Below are 18,913 nucleotides of genomic sequence, written 5' to 3'. Positions count from 1 at the left end.
GTTTTAATAAAGTCTGTCTGCATGGATCAGCCGTCCCACTGACCTGGGGTCAGCCGTGCTACAAGCTAACTGATGCTAACACATGCGGCTAGCTGCTGCCTGATGACAAAGGAAACGTGGATCCACGTAAAATGTCCTTTTTCTTCTTCGTTGGTGTTATAAAAGGCAGATATAAAGGCTCGTCTGGATCCTGGACTCCTGCTGCGTCTGCTGGTCTTCTGTTTACAGCCGTCTCATGGGACGGAAGAAAGTACATGTACTCAACAACACATCGGTGGTACTTGTACTTCTACTCCAGTACATCTCAGAGTTACTTCACTAAATTCATCTGCTTCAGTCTCTCCTTACTTTACAGATTAATCATCACTGTGAGCACATTTCTCACTGTTTTCACGTTTCCAAACCAATCGATCGATCGATGGATGGATGGAGGAAATGATCAGCTGATTGATCCAGAATGAAAGGAACCATCAGTTTAAAATGAGCTCCACCTCAACCAACAACAGGAACGTCCTGCTGAGACCAGAGACAAGAGGACAGCAGACACAGGAGACATTTAACTGCACTGCAGTACTTTTACTTCAATACTTCAAGTACATTTTAATGATTAAACATGTTCAATGTAGGACTTCTGTGTTACTGTGGTATTAGTACTTTTACTGCAGTAAAGGATCTGAATACTCCCTCCTGAATGAGTACAGGTGTGTAGTACAGGTGTACAGTCAGTGACACACAGCAGCACATGTTGAATATGCTCATAAGCGGCGCCCCCTGGAGGCAGACTGAAGGGTCTCTGAAGCTTATTGAACAGAAGAACATCACGTTTTCATGACTAAATATTATTGGTCATAAATATTTTATCTGTTTTAAATTCAGGAAAGCTGAAAGTGATTTTATTAACTTTTAACTTCTTTCTCTGCATCATAGTGTGAACGTGTTAGTGTGTGAACGTGTTAATGTGTGAATGTGTTAGTGTGAACGTGTTAATGTGAGCGTGTTCGTCGTCCTCTAGAGGCAGAAATTCATGCTCAAGTTCTCTTTGTTTCCATCTCAGCTGATAAAAATTCAATCGTTTAATCCCCTTTAATACACCTGAATACACGTATGAGATGGTTGTTAATTGGACCAATGAACTGCTGGAGGAGATACGAAAGACTTCACACAAATAAACACATTTAAACAAAAAAACAAACAAACTTATTTTTGCAGAATATCGTCACTGAAGAAGACGTGAGGATGTTTGAAAGTGAGAGAAATCCTCGTCTCTGATTGGTCATCAGGAGTTTTGAGGTTTGATGTATTTGGACCCTCGATTAAAACATTTTTCATGTTGCCTGAATTCAACCTTCTTGACCAAACAAACAAACAAACAAACAAACAAACGAGTGAAGCAGTTTATTGGCTGAGCAGCAGGAGGTGGAGCAGGTGTGACATCGTACAGTACAGGTGTGAACGTAAACTGGAAATGTTGAAGAGTTGTGTCCCAAACCAAATCTGATCCCTGTTACATGTAAAGCAAAGACTGATGAGGTCAGCACGGAGGTCGAGTCACAGACCAATCAGACGCATGACTTAAGACCAGGAAGTAGACAGAACCAAAAAGTTAATTCGACTTCCTGGAGAGGAGGATGAAGACGGCGCTGTCTCCTGAAGGTTAAGATGAAGAATTCTGACGGATACACACGTCTGTGACGACAGGTCTGTGGAGGTTAGTGGGGGAGCTCGTGGGCCACCAGTTTGTAGTGGGAGCCGCAGGACGGGCAGCGCTGGGGCTCACCCTCATGGAGCCAGAACCAAACCACCGCCGTGTTGTCTTCTTCACCTGCAGACAGGAAGTCAGACAGCTGAGAGGAGACACTCTAAAGGACGTTAACAAGGATTCACATCACTCTGGGATGTCTCGTCCACCGTGTGGGAGACATCCTGGACTCCTCTCATGGAAACGGCTCAGGAAGCGACCACATGCTGCTCTTCAGCAGACTTTAACCCTAACGACCAGCTCGTCTTCATCACTGACGTCTTTTCTATAGTGAAACTGAAAAATACACTGTGTTTGGAGTGAGGCTCACTGCCGCCCCCTGGTGGACCTCCAGCCTCAGTCAGGAGCTCCTTACTGCTCCGGGGTCCAGCAGGAGGTGAAGAAGAAGAGCTGAGCTCTGATCGTGCTTCAGCTGGTGGCTGAGCGAGCAAGCGAGCGGACCTTTACGTAAGACGTGTTTCGTTACAGCGTGTTTCTACCAGAGAAAAGACGTGATGAAGACTGACGGCTGGTTAACCTCCCGCTCCCCTGAGCGTCTCCATGGCAACCATCCAGCTCCGCCTCCCACATACAGTGACTGTGAATCACTAAAACATGAAGACTTCACTGGTTCTGACTGATGTTTGAGGCCTGAGGGGGAGATTGGCTCTTTGAGCTGCAGCTCCTCATCAGTCTCTCACTTCATGAACGTGTTCAGGCTGATTTCTCCTCCTGAACGTTCTTCACTGATGCTTTGTCTCTAAAAATAAACGTCTCATCACGTCTGCAAACACAGGCCAGATTCAAGCTTTGAGCGTGCTGCTGGTGGACAGATTCAACTCAACAGCCTCTGCAGGAAAGTCAGATTCACAGGTAACTCACAGAGACATCCCACAATCCTCTTGTTTGTGATGGAGGGAACGAGGTGGGGGTCCGTCTTGGAGCCGGCGTAGTCCCTCGGCTTCATCATGTTGTAGGGATCCTGCAGGAGAGGAAGGTCAGGTCAGCATGACAATGAAGTAAACTCAGGAGGAAAGGTGAGAGACGCACAGGACACTCACATGCTCCCATGTACTGCTACTGAATACTTCTACTTCATGTCACTACTATGCAAATAAGACACCTGTCGACGTGCACATCTCTTTAATCCCGTTCAGTTCAGGATAATAAAACAAATCAAACTTTTAATTTAAACCGGTGGACAGACAGACAGAGAGACAGGCAGACGGAGAGGTGTCCATCTGTGACGGTCGAGGCTCGTTACTCGGGGCGTTCAGGGACTTCTCGGCAGAAAACAGACATTTGGTGTGTTAAGTTTTCCAGGTTGAGATAAGTGAAGTTAATTTCCCAGTTTGTCTCCCAGCACAGCTGCTGGGAGAAGATAACAGACTCCAGCAATTAACCAGCTTTGGACATGTCTTATCTCCTAAAGGACTAATTATAAAAGAGCTTGTGTGAAATCTCTGAGCTGGAGGAGACAGGAGATCCTGCGATCAACATGGCCGTACGTCCACCTCCTGCAGCTCATCTGGCTCACAGCGACAGTCGTGTGGACGTATTGATCGAGTGATCGGGCTGTGATCTGTCTCGTCTCATGAGCTGAAGCGTGTGCGGTTGAACTCATGCAGTTATCGGCTGTGTGTTCAGGTGTGTTCAGGTGCGATAAGGCAGTAAACCCAAACGACTCGTCTCCTCAGTTCTATTTACCAGACTTCATCTGGGAGCAGGCTGTTAATCGACATCCAAACGCAGCTCAGCGCTCACTTTAGAAGTGGTTCCCAGGCATCAGCTTAACTGTGAGTGACTAACAGAGGTCTGCGTGGTTTATCAGGTACTTCACACTTTGAATCTGAAGCGTTTCACTGAGCGGGTCAACCTTCGATGCAGCAGCAGTGCAGCTGTTCTCAGATCCTCACAGATCAAAAATCAACCCAGCTGACCCTGACGGACACCCGGTAACCGTTCGAGCCGAGCCCTGTCGACATGTGAGACACTCGCTCCAAACCACACCGGGTGAGTGGTCTTACCGCTCCGTCCTTCAGGGCCGTCATGATGACCTTCTCCATGCCGGTGGCTTGATCTTCATCAGAGGGAATCCCTGAAAACACAGCAAGTTAAAGCATGTCTGACAGAAGAGACAAAGGCAACAAACGAGGGCTTTCATTTCACAAACCTCCTTTAACACTCTTTGATTTTCATTCTTCTTCTTCTGTTTTATATTAATCGCTCGGTCCACAGAGATTTTTAAACACTGACTTTGTGAATGTGTGTATTCCAGTAATACCCTGTTTTTGGTCATATTCAGGATGTACCATTTACATGGACCGTGAGAAACCAGATTCTTCATGTCCCTGAGTACGTGGTTCTGACAGGATCCAGCTTCCTGATCTGTGTACAGTCCTGACTTCATCATCAGGCTGGATCAGGTGTTTACACCCCACAGTGTTTCAGTGTCTTTCACGGAGCTCCAGCTAGCTCACCCAGATGTCTGACATCAGGATATGATGTTTACATGTGCAACAATCAACCTAAAACCTGATCATAAGAAGCAGTGTAAACACACTCACTGTGGAAAACTTATTAACGACGTGAGTTTCTGATCTGTGGGGAGGACCGCTAACCAGCTAGCTAACCAGCTAGCTGATTGGCAATAAGATACCATTAATACAAACTTACTGTTAACTCTGGGTAAACATGTTCATTCTACTACTGTGGCCTATGACTCAGATTAACTTACTCTGAATTCCACATCCGTGCTGGTTATTCGCGTGGTTATGTGAACTGGTTAGCTGTGGCTACGTAGCGTTCAGCGTCAGTCCTGAGACACTGAGCTAACAGGCTATGGTTCTGTGTTTTGGTCAATATCAGTTAGTTAAAAGTCATGTTTGAGAAACTGCATATTTTCCTGCACTTTTCACTATTAATCAGAAACAAACGCAAGTTAACAAAATGAATTTGTAGGCATCATTGACTTTGTAATTACTGAAAGTCACGTTTGACCTCTCGGAGCTAACAGAGCAGCACTGCTAACACCGCTAATGCTAAACAGCTAGCTTGTTCGGAGGTCTTCCGGCTCAGCTCGCCGCGGCTTAACTACCTTTTGAAAATAATTTCAGCGGTCTTTCAGACTTTAAAGCTCGTTGCTGATTTCAACCTCACCTCTAGCCGCCATGCCGCGGGTCACAGCACGGACCGGGGCAGCCCGGCAGGTAGTTGCGGCTCTAAAAGCCGAGCGGAGCAATAACCTTGCAGCCATTTCTTCTTCTTTCCTGTCGGACGAATCTCGTCGCACGCTGATGACGTAGAATTTATAGCGGCGTCGCTGGGTTTGACTGTCGATTTAAGGCAGGAAAAAATCTGTTTAATTTGATATTTAATTTAGAAACTTTGTGCACTAAATTTATATGAATGACAGTTGACAAATACTGAACTCAGGATCAGTTTTAATTTGGTAAGTCTCAGTGTACTTACACTTTACTTTTAGCTCTTTGTTCATTGAGAGAAACTTTGTCTTTGCACTGTATGTCAACATATACTCAGGCAATAAAATTTATCCTGATTCAAATGTATCATTAGGTGTGCCTAATAAACTGGCAACTGAGTGTAAAAGTCTCTACAAGTTAGCAGAACTAGCATGTGAAGGTTTTCCCATTCTGCAAGTCAAAGATCTTTCAGGTCTCACACCATCGTCCAAACACAGTCCGACAGTGTCTTCCTCATGCAGCTGCAGCTCAAACTACACCTGAAAACACGAGGTTAACTACACAGAACAACGCTGCCAAAATGTCCCGGAGACAAAGGTCCAAAGAGTGAAAGACGTCCACAAACAGGAGTTCATAATCTTTATTGGTTCAACAGCAGGAGGTGGAGCAGGTGTGACATCGTACAGTACAGGTGTGAACGTAAACTGGAAATGATGAAGAGTTGTGTCCCAAACCAAATCTGATCCCTGTGTGACATGTAAAGCAAAGACTGATGAGGTCAGCACGGAGGTGTCACAGACCAATCAGACGCATGACTTAAGACCAGGAAGTAGACAGAACCAAAAAGGTAAATTCATTTCTAACAGGTGATGAACACAGGTGTGTAAGTTAGTGGGGGATCTCATGGGCCACCAGTTTGTAGTGGGAGCCGCAGGACGGGCAGCGCTGGGGCTCGCCCTCGTGGAGCCAGAACCAAACCACAGCCGTGTTGTCTTCTTCACCTGCAGACAGGAAGTCAGGGCAGGTTAGAGCCGGCCGTCAGCAGAGCCACATGACAGAGCTCTGAGAGTTCAGTGCTAACGTGTTCTGCAGGTCTAATGTTCTCCAACGTCTCCGAGGTGTTTATGTCATTTCACAGGTAACTCACAGAGACATCCCACAATCCTCTTGTTTGTGACCGAGGGAACGAGGTGGGGGTCCGTCTTGGAGCCGGCGAAGTCCCTCGGCTTCATCATGTTGTAGGGATCCTGCAGGAGAGGAAGGTTTGCTGTCATTACAACTGTGATCCGTTCATGAACCGTTCACTTATTGATCCGCTTATCGATTGACTGACAGGTACAAAGACCAGCAGAGCACAGACAAATGCTAGTTTAGATCAATGCTCGTACCGTTCCATCCTTCATGGCCGACATGATGACCTTCTCCAGTCCTGTGGCCTGCTCCTCATCAGAGGGGATCCCTGACGAAGGACCAAATGACGGCAGTTTGTAATTAAACTCAACGTGTCACAGGAGGGACGGCAGGACTATTTTAACCAGTAAACATGGCTGAGCAACACTTCATATAATCATGTCATTAAAAACATGCTGATATATTGATTTTATGGCTCATAACGTCTGAATAAATTTCAAATAACTTTCTCAAGACATTTTCTGGAAAACGACTTGCTGCTAATGTTCATGAAAAACATTAATTTCTTTAAACCCAAGAAAACGTTCTGTGATTATTAGAAACTTTTTACTGTTTTTTGTTTTAACTGAAAGTCCACCTTAAGACAAATTTCACTTTTTTCACATTTAGCAGCAATAAAATGGAATTAAGTGGAAGTGTGCCAGTTGACCACCGTCTTTATTAACTAGCACCAAATTACACATTAATTACACATACATGTTAGTTAAGAAAGGTATTACCAGGAAGTTAGGAACAACGTTATCAGATATTTCTTGAATTCTTTTATCTTATTGAATCCAGTTTCAGACACATCGCCCAGCTGCCATCAGCTGCACCAGCCGTCCTCGCAGATGAGGAAACTTAACGTTGATGGAAACTGTGTCACATTTGAGAAAGCTAAATTCATGACATATAAAGAGACACGCAGTTTAAATATAAAACAGTCCAATGTATAATTAGTGTGCCGAACTACAGTAAATTTCGGAGTAATTCTGTGGTCGAATGCGTCTTCTTGTTTTATGAGCGACACAGATCAGATGACACACGAGTTCAAATTAAATTCACAGATTTGTAAACGTAGTTTGGTCTGAGTATCACAGGGCTAACGGTCTTCCGCTGTCTGTCCTGCTCTGGATGAACCCTCTTTAAATCATATTCCCTCCGTCTTTCGGGATTTATGACTCGGTGTTGTGGTCGTCCTCACCTCTAGCCGTTTTGCCGCGGGTCAGAGCGGGGACCGGGGCAGCCCGGCAGGTTGTGGCGGCTCTGAACGCCGAGCGCAGCAGTAACCTTGCAGCCATCTCTCCTTCGTCGCTGTGTGGTGGTTAGTCGCGGGGATATGACGTCACATGCGTCCCGTCCGTCACCTGGTTTTGACGTAGCGCTTTTTTCAACCGTGTCATTTAAACTGTTATTAAATCTTGATACTGTTTTTTCTAACAGATAATCATTTATCATAATAATAGTAATATTGATAGCTATTACATTTATTATATTACTGATATTTTTATTTTAATTTTAATTATTTTATGACTGTTAATGGAAATTATTATTTGATGTTCATCTCAAGTAATCAAAATAATATTATTAATAATGTGTGGTATTAAGACAGATGCTCTGCATACATTCACACTGCCAGACTTGAGGAATGACGTGTTTATTGGGATTTTTATAGCAGTCTATTAATGCAGCAATGGTAAACAATTAGAGACAAAGACAAACAGATTGATGTAGGAGACAAGAGACAGGGCTTTTCAAACATGAGCTGAGTGATGACAGCTACAGGAGCTCCACATAGTTGGCGGGGAACATCCCATAATGTCCGTCAGGGCCGTAGCCTCTCCACCAACCCTCATCCACCATCTCTATCCTCGTTATGATGTCGTCAGGGTCAAAGGTGATCTCAGTGTCGTCCGCTGTGGAGGAGACGTGATGGTGAGACAATAAGACATGTGCCACATATGCTCTGTGTGTGTGTGTGTGTGTGTGTGTGTGTGTGTGTGTGTGTGTGTGTACACACCGGCCTGGTAGTCATACAGGGCTCTGGCGGAGAGGTTCTGTCCACTGGGCTCTGTGCCGTGCTCTTCATCCTAAACACAGACGGAAAAAGAAACGAAGAAGAAGAAGAAATGTGTCTTTGCCTTTCAGGAGCGAATCAAACGCTTCTATTGAACAGCAGCGGCGTGGACTCACGGCGGAGGTGTGCTGGTAAACATCTTCATACAAGTCGTCCTCCGTCCTGGCGGGCTGCGGTGCCTCATACAGATCATCCTGAGCTGGACTTTCCTCTGCAGACACGTCAGTCCATCAGTGCATCACAATCATCATCACTGAAGGTAAAACAATCCCTCTTTGTTCTCTGTTTCCAGGAGTATTCACATCCTTTACTTTAGTAGAAGTACTAATACAGTAAAAATACTTATCATACCTGGAGCAGCTTCATCTGCTTCGTCATCAAACTCATCGGACCACTCCTCCTCTTCAGTGTAAGCAGCGTCTGAGTCAGAGACAGAAACACAGTCTGGGTACTCACACTGAAGTATTCAGGTCCTTTACCACAGTAAAAGTACTGCTACCACACTGAACATCTGTGAATCAACTCTGAATCGTAGAAGATAAGAATCGTGACTTTTCTCCATCCCATAATGTACAGTGCTGTGGACTGCAGCTGCCTGGACGTCAGTGACAGACGAGCTGAGCAGCGGAGTCGACAGAAAAAAGTACATATACACAGAGAGAAGCAAGAAATAAATCATATAAAATAAAAATAAGAACAAAATACAAAAAAATAAACTCAAAATCTAAAGACAAGCAGTACAAACACACAAAGTACCACTAATACTGCAGTACAGAGGTGTGATCAATTACAGCGTAGTGTACAAAGTACATGTAAGAGTAATGATGCCAAAATAAAAATAAAACCAAAATATCATCATCCAGTGATAATACTCAGTCTGCGTCTGTGTGAATATAAAACATGATACATGATGTAATAAAACTGTGTAATGTGAACATAACGCAGTATGACGTGAAATATAAGGTGAAATACAGTAAGATGACATTTACATGATATACTACAGCAATATATAAGATATTAATATTGAAAATAAACAATAAACACAAAATACGTAACAAATATAATAAATATCATTGTGTAATGAGGAACTAACTGACGTCTACGTTCATTCTGTGTCTCACCTGCAGCTTGAACAGGTGAGCCTGCTGTCTCTGGTGGTGTGGGGGAGACAGCTGCAGCAGGTGAGTGAGACAGCACAGGTGAGGCCGGTAACACAGGTGACCCAGGTGAGGCAGGTGAGACAGGTGAGACAGGTGAGAGCGGAGGCAGGGCTGGAGCTGGACGATACTCAGGAGTTTCTCTCTCAAAGGATTTCTGAGACAGAAACGGACTCTGCAGCTTCCCTGAGGGTGAAAACATGAACGCCATGAGTCATCATGTTTCTTCTTCAGGCGCGCTCGCGCTGGACTCGTGCTGGTTACCTGGTCTGGACGCAGCCGGAGGCGGTCGGCCGTTGGCCTCGAAGCTCTGCTCCCTCTGCTTGAACACGTCTCTGGGATTAAAGGACCTCTGAGAAATCAGCAGTTTGGCCTCCTGAGAAAGACAGCGAGAGTTTAAAGGGACGTTACAGCAGGTGAGTTACGGCAGGTGAGTTACAGCAGGTGAGTTACGGCAGGTGAGTTTCAGCAGGTGAGTTACGGCAGGTGAGTTACAGCAGGTGAGTTACGGCAGGTGAGTTACGGCAGGTGAGTTACAGCAGGTGAGTTTCAGCAGGTGAGTTACGGCAGGTGAGTTACAGCAGGTGAGTTACAGCAGGTGAGTTACGGCAGGTGAGTTACAGCAGGTGAGTTTCAGCAGGTGAGTTACAGCAGGTGAGTTACGGCAGGTGAGTTACAGCAGGTGAGTTTCAGCAGGTGAGTTACAGCAGGTGAGTTTCAGCAGGTGAGTTACAGCAGGTGAGTTACAGCAGGTGAGTTACAGCAGGTGAGTTTCAGCAGGTGAGTTACAGCAGGTGAGTTACAGCAGGTGAGTTTCAGCAGGTGAGTTACAGCAGGTGAGTTACGGCAGGTGAGTTACGGCAGGTGAGTTACGGCAGGTGAGTTACAGCAGGTGAGTTACAGCAGGTGAGTTTCAGCAGGTGAGTTACAGCAGGTGAGTTTCAGCAGGTGAGTCTCAGCACTTCCTGGTTCAAGATAAATAAACAATAATCAACAGCTTCTTTAATTAGACCCAACCTACAAACAGAATGAGGACGAACACGTCTGAAGGCAGCAGCTCGTCACACTTTGAGACTCCACACGTAATAAAATATGTTAAAAACTGTTAGAATGACATGATTGATCGATCGATCAATCGATTGATTCATTCATTCACGTGTCTCCAGTCTTACTCACGTTGGCTGTCTGCACCGACACAGCAGAGCTGATGCCCGTCTTCTTGTTTGTGTTTTTCTCCTGCTCCTAAACAAACACATGATGTTTATTTTAGATCCTGAAGACGAAGTCGTTCAGCTGCAGTCTGGACGTGTCTCAAACTTTATTTATGTCTGTCAAACGGTCAGTGTCACAGTCAGCCTCTCATGACACACCGTATCCCGACCAATCAGAGCTCATCATCTTTCACAACCTGTGTGATGTCACCAGGAAGGAGGAGCTACTGACCGACTTCCAGGGACATAAATGTAAACAAACATGGCGTCTGCAGCGGTGTGTGTGATGAGCGGTGAAGAAGAATCGACCTGTGTCACAGCTCCACCTCGCAGCACCATCACTCCTCCGTCACTTCAGCTTGTTTACAGGTGAAGAGGCTCTGCGCTCCTATTGGTCAGCGTCACCAACACGAGAGAGAACAAACTTCTGACCCGTTCGTCTTTCTGTCGGGACGTCGAGGCGTCCAGATCAAGATGTTCTTGTTCCTGGAAGTTGGTCCCTGCACTTCCCTCTCAGTGACATCACACAGGCTGTGACAGACGCTGTGCTGTGATTGGTTGAGGGGTCCAGTTCTTGGTTCCTGTGATCACCTTTGGAGCTCTGCAGGTTCAGTCACCTGAGCATCACGTCAGAGTAATACCTCACCCACACCTGTCTCATCGTGACTGACAGACAATGAGGAAACGTTCTGTCCTCACCAGCCGCCGCTGCGCTCTCTCTCTCTCCTCTTCTTCTCTCTGCCTCTGATACATCCTGAAACGCCATGAAACCGAAAGAACCAATCAGAGGCTCTGACTCTCAGCGTGTGAGTGTGTGTGTGTGTGTGTGTGTTTGACGTACTTCTCCAGTTCAATCTGCTGAGCTCGCTCCTTCGTCCTCCTCTCCCTCTCCTTCGCCTGCTTCTCGTCCATCTCCCTCCTCTCCTTCTCCAGCGTCTGTCTCTTCTGCTCCGCCCGTCTGCTCTCCTCCCGTCGACGAACGTCTTCATCCATCTGAGGAAGACAGCCCGAGTATTTTTACACCAAATACAGCGACAGATACTCAGGCTGTGTACCCTGATACTCAGGCTGTGTACTCTGATGCTCAGGCTGTGTACTCAGATACTCAGGCTGTGTACTCTGATACTCAGGGTGTGTACTCATATACTCAGGCTGTGTACTCTGATACTCAGGGTGTGTACTCTGATACTCAGGGTGTGTACTCTGATAGTCAGGCCGTGTACTCTGATACTCAGGCTGTGTACTCTGATACTCAGGCCGTGTACTCAGATACTCAGGCTGTGTACTCTGATACTCAGGCTGTGTACTCTGATGCTCAGCCTGTGTACTCTGATACTCAGGCTGTCTACTCTGATGCTCAGGCTGTGTACTCTGATACTCAGGCTGTGTACTCTGATACTCAGGCTGTGTACTCTGATACTCAGGGTGTGTACTCTGATAGTCAGGCCGTGTACTCTGATACTCAGGCCGTGTACTCTGATACTCAGGCCGTGTACTCTGATACTCAGACTGTGTACTCAGATACTCAGGCTGTGTACTCTGATAGTCAGACTGTGTACTCTGATACTCAGGCTGTGTACTCTGATAGTCAGACTGTGTACTCTGATACTCAGGCTGTGTACTCAGATACTCAGGGTGTGTACTCTGATAGTCAGGCTGTGTACTCTGATACTCAGGCTGTGTACTCTGATACTCAGGGTGTGTACTCTGATACTCAGGCTGTGTACTCTGATACTCAGACTGTGTACTCTGATACTCAGGCCGTGTACTCTGATACTCAGGCCGTGTACTCAGATACTCAGGCCGTGTACTCAGATACTCAGGCCGTATACTCTGATACTCAGGCCGTGTACTCAGATACTCAGGCTGTGTACTCTGATACTCAGACTGTGTACTCAGATACTCAGGCCGTGTACTCTGATACTCAGGCTGTGTACTCTGATACTCAGGCTGTGTACTCTGATACTCAGACTGTGTACTCAGATACTCAGGCCGTGTACTCTGATACTCAGGCTGTGTACTCTGATACTCAGGCCGTGTACTCAGATACTCAGGCCGTGTACTCTGATAGTCAGACTGTGTACTCTGATACTCAGGCCGTGTACTCTGATACTCAGGCTGTGTACTCAGATACTCAGGCTGTGTACTCTGATACTCAGGCTGTGTACTCTGATACTCAGGGTGTGTACTCTGATACTCAGGCTGTGTACTCTGATAGTCAGGCCGTGTACTCTGATACTCAGGCTGTGTACTCTGATACTCAGGGTGTGTACTCTGATAGTCAGGCCGTGTACTCTGATACTCAGGCTGTGTACTCTGATAGTCAGGCCGTGTACTCTGATACTCAGGCTGTGCACTCTGATACTCAGGGTGTGTACTCTGATACTCAGACTGTGTACTCTGATACTCAGGCTGTGTACTCTGATACTCAGGGTGTGTACTCTGATACTCAGACTGTGTACTCTGATACTCAGGCTGTGTACTCTGATACTCAGGGTTTGTACTCTGATACTCAGGCTGTGTACTCTGATAGTCAGACTGTGTACTCAGATACTCAGGCTGTGTACTCTGATACTCAGGCTGTGTACTCAGATACTCAGGCTGTGTACTCTGATACTCAGGCTGTGTACTCAGATACTCGGGGTGAACATGAGGACAAACCTGTGCTTGGACCCAGAACTCGTCCTTCTTGGTGAGCTGGATTTCCTCCATGGCGTTGGTTTTCTGATACACAGAGCCCTGTCACACCAGAGAGGAAGCGGTCAGAGAGTGATTTGTGGTCACACACACTCTTCAGCGTCGTGCTGGTGTGTGTGTCCTCTCACCACGGGGCCTCTGGGAGCGTCTCTGTATTCTGTTTGTTTGTGAAAGTTGAAGTTGGCCCCGGACGCTTTGGCCACTTTGTCCAGGATGACGTCCGGTTCCACGTCGTCCTCTCCCCGGGCGTTGATGGTCACATGGGCTCCCTGCGATCACACACATGTCAGAGCCAATCAGGGCGTCCCACACATCAGCCCCAGCCGGACTTCACTGCTGATCTGATACTGTTAGCATGCTAACAGGCTAAACATGGCAAACACATACCTGCTGAACATCAGCATGTTAGCATTGTCACTGTTAGCATGTTAGCATGTTGGTGTTAGCATTTAGCTCAAAGAGTAGCTGCCTCACAGACCTGCTGACTACAGTTGGAATAAGAAATGATGAAGATGAAGATGAAGATGTGAGCTGAACACACTCACCTTCAGGAAGCTGCCCATGGAGCTCACGTGGTTTGCACACAAGCCTTTTCGAGAGTCCTTCACACCTTCACCTGTCTGTGTGTGTGTGTGTGTGTGTGTGTGTGTGTGTGTGTGTGTGTGTGTGTGTGTGTGTACACATGAACACACACAGGAAAGACAAACATACAAATAAATAAAGATGTCCTGAGAAAAGTTCAGAGGTTAAAGTGTCACCACAATCATAGAAGTACAAACGTGTGTGTGTGTGTGTGTGTGTGTGTGTGTGTGTGTGTGTGTGTGTGTGTCTCACCCAGTTTATGAGGACATATTTGGGCAGACCAGAGTTGGGGTCCTGGACCCGACAGAAAGCGTACATCACCTTTCCACTGTTCAGATCCTCCACCATCTCCTCTAACCCACCATCTACACACACACACACACACACACACACACACACACACACACACACACAAGTCAGGTGAGTCCTGATGATTGTGATCTTGCCTTCATTCACAACAAAGTCAGAAACTTTTGTTAACTTGTATGTTTCTAATCAGGTTCTTTCACACTGAAATCAAGGTTAAATTCACAGATTATCTGACGACCCCTCACATTCATCTACCGACCCTTTAGAGGGGCCCGGCCCCTGGTTTGGGCCCCGCTGGACTAACCTAACAGTACATGAAGCATTTAAAGCAGCTCCACCTGCAGCAGCTCCAGCAGTAACATGCTGCTCTGACACTGAAGCTTCAGTGAGAACAAACAGAATCAGACACAGGAGACGTTTTACTGCGCAGTGTTTGTGTACTTTTACTGCTGATACTACAGTAGTAGTAGTAGATCTTACCTCCTTTTCCTGCCAGACGGATGTCATTACTGTTGCCTTCATAAGTGAACAGCACCCTGAAGACACACAGGTTACAAAGCAGAGTGTTGTTAGTGCATCGTGCTGGAGGGCTGCGCCTCTTTTAACAGACGATCGCAGGACGTTTCAGGAAGTCAAATTTGTCTCAGAGACAGTCACGAAGAGACAGCTCACCAGTTTGTGTCCGACTTGCCGTCCACCACTTCTTTATAAGCGGCCATGAGCGCAGGACCGTTCTTACTCAGATTCACGGCCATTTTGCTCCAGTTTCTTCATCCACAGTTCAGAGAGTCAGAGAGTCAGAGATCTGCTGCTGACAGCCGTCACAGAGCTCAGCAGAGGGCAGGAGGTGATCCTGCAGCTCAAACTCCACTCGACCACAGCAGAACGACTCTGAGCAGCTCCGCTGTGTCGAACCAGTCTGGGGAGAAGAAGAAAACCTGATGAGCCACATTCTTACACACCTGTGAACCTGTGACTGACACTCATTCATCCATTAGCATGAGCGCATGAACGTGTCTGAATGACGAGATGAACATTTACTCACGATAGTATAGTCCTCTACACTGAGCTGACAGAGCGGAGCAACAGTAAGGACAACAAGAGTGTGTGTGAGTGTGTGTGTGAGTGTGAGTGTGTGTCTGTGTGTGTGTGTGTGTGTGTGTGTGTGTGTGTGAGTGTGTGAGTGTGAGTGTGTGTCTGTGTGTGTGTGTGTGTGTGTGTGTCTGTGTGTCTGTGTGCATGTGTGTGTGTGTGCGTGCTTGTGTGTGTGTGTGTGTGTGCGTGTGTGTGACCTGGATGCCAGAAACAGGGTGTGATTTATTTGTGATTATGACACAGAGGAGGAACGAGTGCAGCATCAGGACAAAAGAATTCTTCAAACAGAGTTTTTGTATTTACGCTTCCAGTCCTTATGCTAAGCTAAGCTAACGACTCTGGCTTTGTTTAACTCACCTGAAACACTTTTCAAATTAAAAAAGGATCAAAGTCAGTCTGAACTGCAGATTTTGTCTTTTTTTATTGCACACATTCTTCATTACCCATAATGCACCTGCAGTAGAGCTGACCAGCAGCTGTACACCTCTGGTCAGTTCGCTTCTTTCTGACTCCACATCAGCAGATTTGTCTCAGTCTTCGACACTGACTCGAGTGACATCAGTGGAGGACGCTGATCTGACGTCACACAGCTCCCTCTGAGGCGATGAAGACTTTTATCTTTGTATCACATGTGCAGTGAAACATCTGGAAAGTGAATTTGGTGTTCACCTGATCTTCAACATCATGACTTGTTCTGAGGGGAGAAGAAGACGTTTCAGAGGTGAAAATATTCTTTAATTCATGTTCAGGGTTTAGCGTCTCCAGTGGACAAGCTGTTTATGAACATGAGCTTTAATGTTTCCACACACCTGTGGTACAGGTACCTCACCACTAGAGGGAGTGTCAACATAAGACATATTAAATACTGCAAGCAGCAGGGACAACAAGGACAAACAGAGGAAGTAGAGCTTTGATTGAAGCTGAAGTGTCTCGGTGTCTCTCTGGACCTCACAGAGAGACAGAAGCCATCGGCTGATCCTGGACATCAGGATGTGTGTGTGTGTGTGTGTGTGTGTGTGTGTGTGTGTGTGTGTGTGACTCATGTCCAGCTCACACAGTCTGATGCCACACCATCATTCCTTGTTTAACAGTGAAGACTACAACTCCCATGATCCCACGCTGCGTCCACACAGAACCAAACTCAGCAAACTCTTTTCATTCTGTTGTTTTCTGGCTGGCAGCAGAAGTCCCATCCTAAGAGAAGAAGAAACAGTAAAATCAACACACACACACACACACACACACACACACACACACACCCTCCCCTCAGTGTGTGAGGCGGGCTGATGATCCTGTTAGTAATGAATGGGTGATTGATGGACTGAAGCTCAAGAGCAAATTGCCCCCTGGGGCTAAGCTCCCTCCCCCGCCTGTCCTCCTCCCCCCTCCGCCTCCTCCCCTGCCTCAGTTTGCCCCCCCACCTCCTTTCTTATCTGCTCTGGCTGTCACAGGTAACATTAACATTCCCCTTCACACCTCTGCTCCTCCTCAGCTGCAGGAGGAGCTGATAGAGGAGTGTGTGTGTGTGTGTGTGTGTGTGTGTGTGTGTGTGTGTGTGTGTGTGTGTGTCTGTTTGTTCATGCCCACCTCACGCACTGATTGGCAGACAAGGTTTGAGCTGACATATTTACCTGAAAAGGCTGTGAAATAAAACAAACCTTCATCCTGAAACGTTTGATTTCTAAAGGAAAAACATTTAATGTGAAAAAGAGGAAGAAGCACTGAATCAGAGTTTATTTACTGAAACCGCAATCTTTCTTCATCTTTCACCTCACAGAATCTAAAAACTCAGATTTCTGATCCTGAAGAGCTCCAGAGCTGGACGAGTCCAGCGGCCTCTCCGTCACACGTGATTGGACGGTGCTGTGGAGGTGGTGGAGCTCCAGGTGCAGACGCAGAGCAGCTGTCTCCTCCAGCTGCCGATGAGCTCAGCCCTCAAGCATTTCACCAACATGTGAACCGCAGTGACACAAAGCCAGAGGCTCCATCACCACTGAGCCAGAGTCCTGAAGAGCAGCATCACCCACATCCTCTGTTTCAGTGGAAGTACAAATACTACGACGGGAAAATACTCCATCACAGCCAGACTTAAAGTACTGCATCGTGTGTATTAAGGCCATATCAGCTTTGTCAGTGTCAAATACATACAACGATGCAGTATTCCCCTCTGGAATGTGGAATATGTGCAGTAGTGGAGTAGAAGTACTCGGTGGTTGGAGGTGAGCAGCTCTCAGCCTGGGAGGCGTGTGTGTTTACGCAGTGAGAGTTTGGCTTTAACAGAGACTCATTTCCTCTGTGTCTGTGCTGTGATGAGCTTTAGGCTGTAAACACACACACACACACACACACACACGCACACACACACACACACACACACACACACTCTGCCAGCAGCTGCAGTAATTGAAGTCACATTATTGACGACCGTCGCTTTGATGAGTTAATGTTTCTGTGGTGAAGCTGTTATAAAAAAGACGTCATATGTTTTAGAAGAAGTCAAAGCACAGACTTTTATTTTGAAGGATACAGGTTGGCACTTCTGCCATTTCCTGTGTTTTTTAAGCGTTTCTTCTTCTTTTTAATCTGCGCTCATTCGCTGGGTTTCACACTGAGGCCACACAGCTTTCTAAACTGGGACTTTATCACATGAACTGTTACAAACATTTATTTTTACTGGCTTTACTTCCTCTTTGTCTCCGCGGGAAAGTACTCGTCTTTTGGTTGTAAATGTGAAGAAAAGTTCCTGAAAACTCACAGAACATTATGCTTTAGAGGAGCAGCTTTGTTTGTTCTCATGCAGAAATCTGCTATCGAGGACACGTGTGTTGAAGCTCGTCATGCTAACGCTGCGTTCAGGCTGCGAGTCCCCCCCATGTGGCTCTGCAGGGGAAACGAGTCCCCCCCATGTGGCCCCGCAGGGGAAACGAGTCCCCCCCATGTGGCCCCGCAGGGGAAGCGAGTCCCCCCCATGTGGCCCCGCAGCCTGAAGCTAAACGTCGTCATTCCTTCAGTGTCCCTGCTGACATTTGTCCTCTGACATGTTTCCAACACACAGGTGACATTTAGGCTGAGCTGACGGAGCGTTGAGTTGCTCCTGCTGAGGAGAAGTCATGTGACGTGTGTGCAGCTCACCTTGCAGGTAAGTCCAAACAGGTGAGAGCGCGACCAGCACGGCTGCTCTGAACTGGTCTGAACTTTCATTTCTTTTTCATGAGCGCAGATGAGAATTAGCACAGAAAAAGAAAACTTAAATGACGCATGTTTCGTCCACAGCCGTGACGTGTGACGAGCTGGACGCGTGATGAACAGCAGGTGTGTTTGTGGACATTGGTGGACATTTGTGGACATTGTTCAAAGTCAGATTAAAGGTCTGAAGTCAGCGACACAGACAGAAGTGAAATTTGTTACTATTGTTTTCAGACTTCAAATGTCAAATCTTTGACCTTTGTCGAGCCCGTCTCACTTCTCTTTTTGCTATTTTAATTGAAACTTCCCAAATTCAGCGTTCTGAATCATCCGAGTCTGAACCCTGACCCCTCACATCCTCCCGGAGAGGACGTCCCTGAGGACAGTTCACCTGTTCAGGTCCTCACTCTGCAACCAATCAGCACGAGGGCGAGTTCGCTCTGAGCACATTCCATCTGCTGTGTCAGCATTTACTCATCACTGCCTTC

The 18,913-nt window shown here is 46.6% G+C and overlaps 3 protein-coding genes across 3 annotated transcripts; all 3 read right to left on the bottom strand.

The window, feature by feature from the left end:
• Positions 1-551: 551 nt before the first annotated feature.
• Positions 552-5,022, bottom strand: cox5ba (cytochrome c oxidase subunit 5Ba). The gene is made up of 4 exons (XM_070989314.1): positions 4,898-5,022; positions 3,766-3,836; positions 2,621-2,720; positions 552-1,822 (listed from the first exon to the last, which is right to left on the bottom strand). Exons 1-4 carry the CDS (start codon positions 4,992-4,994, stop codon positions 1,710-1,712), a joined length of 381 nt encoding a protein of 126 aa, XP_070845415.1. The 5' UTR covers positions 4,995-5,022; the 3' UTR covers positions 552-1,709.
• Positions 5,023-5,750: 728 nt separating this feature from the next.
• On the bottom strand, positions 5,751-7,429 carry LOC139348917 (cytochrome c oxidase subunit 5B, mitochondrial-like). The gene is made up of 4 exons (XM_070989316.1): positions 7,316-7,429; positions 6,330-6,400; positions 6,089-6,188; positions 5,751-5,942 (listed from the first exon to the last, which is right to left on the bottom strand). Exons 1-4 carry the CDS (start codon positions 7,410-7,412, stop codon positions 5,830-5,832), a joined length of 381 nt encoding a protein of 126 aa, XP_070845417.1. The 5' UTR covers positions 7,413-7,429; the 3' UTR covers positions 5,751-5,829.
• Positions 7,430-7,754: 325 nt separating this feature from the next.
• Positions 7,755-14,936, bottom strand: dbnla (drebrin-like a). The gene is made up of 15 exons (XM_070989108.1): positions 14,817-14,936; positions 14,625-14,680; positions 14,088-14,200; positions 13,799-13,873; positions 13,382-13,522; positions 13,218-13,295; positions 11,398-11,549; positions 11,256-11,310; positions 10,522-10,587; positions 9,610-9,721; positions 9,310-9,531; positions 8,540-8,608; positions 8,305-8,399; positions 8,132-8,201; positions 7,755-8,027 (listed from the first exon to the last, which is right to left on the bottom strand). The coding sequence occupies exons 1-15, from the start codon at positions 14,897-14,899 to the stop codon at positions 7,891-7,893; spliced, it is 1,524 nt and encodes a 507-aa protein (XP_070845209.1). The 5' UTR covers positions 14,900-14,936; the 3' UTR covers positions 7,755-7,890.
• Positions 14,937-18,913: the final 3,977 nt, after the last annotated feature.

Source organism: Chaetodon trifascialis, chromosome 20, assembly GCF_039877785.1.
Source record: "Chaetodon trifascialis isolate fChaTrf1 chromosome 20, fChaTrf1.hap1, whole genome shotgun sequence".
Classification (NCBI taxonomy): Eukaryota; Metazoa; Chordata; class Actinopteri; order Chaetodontiformes; family Chaetodontidae; genus Chaetodon; species Chaetodon trifascialis.
Note: the sequence above shows the minus strand (reverse complement) of the source record. Positions and strands in the feature narration are given on the sequence as shown.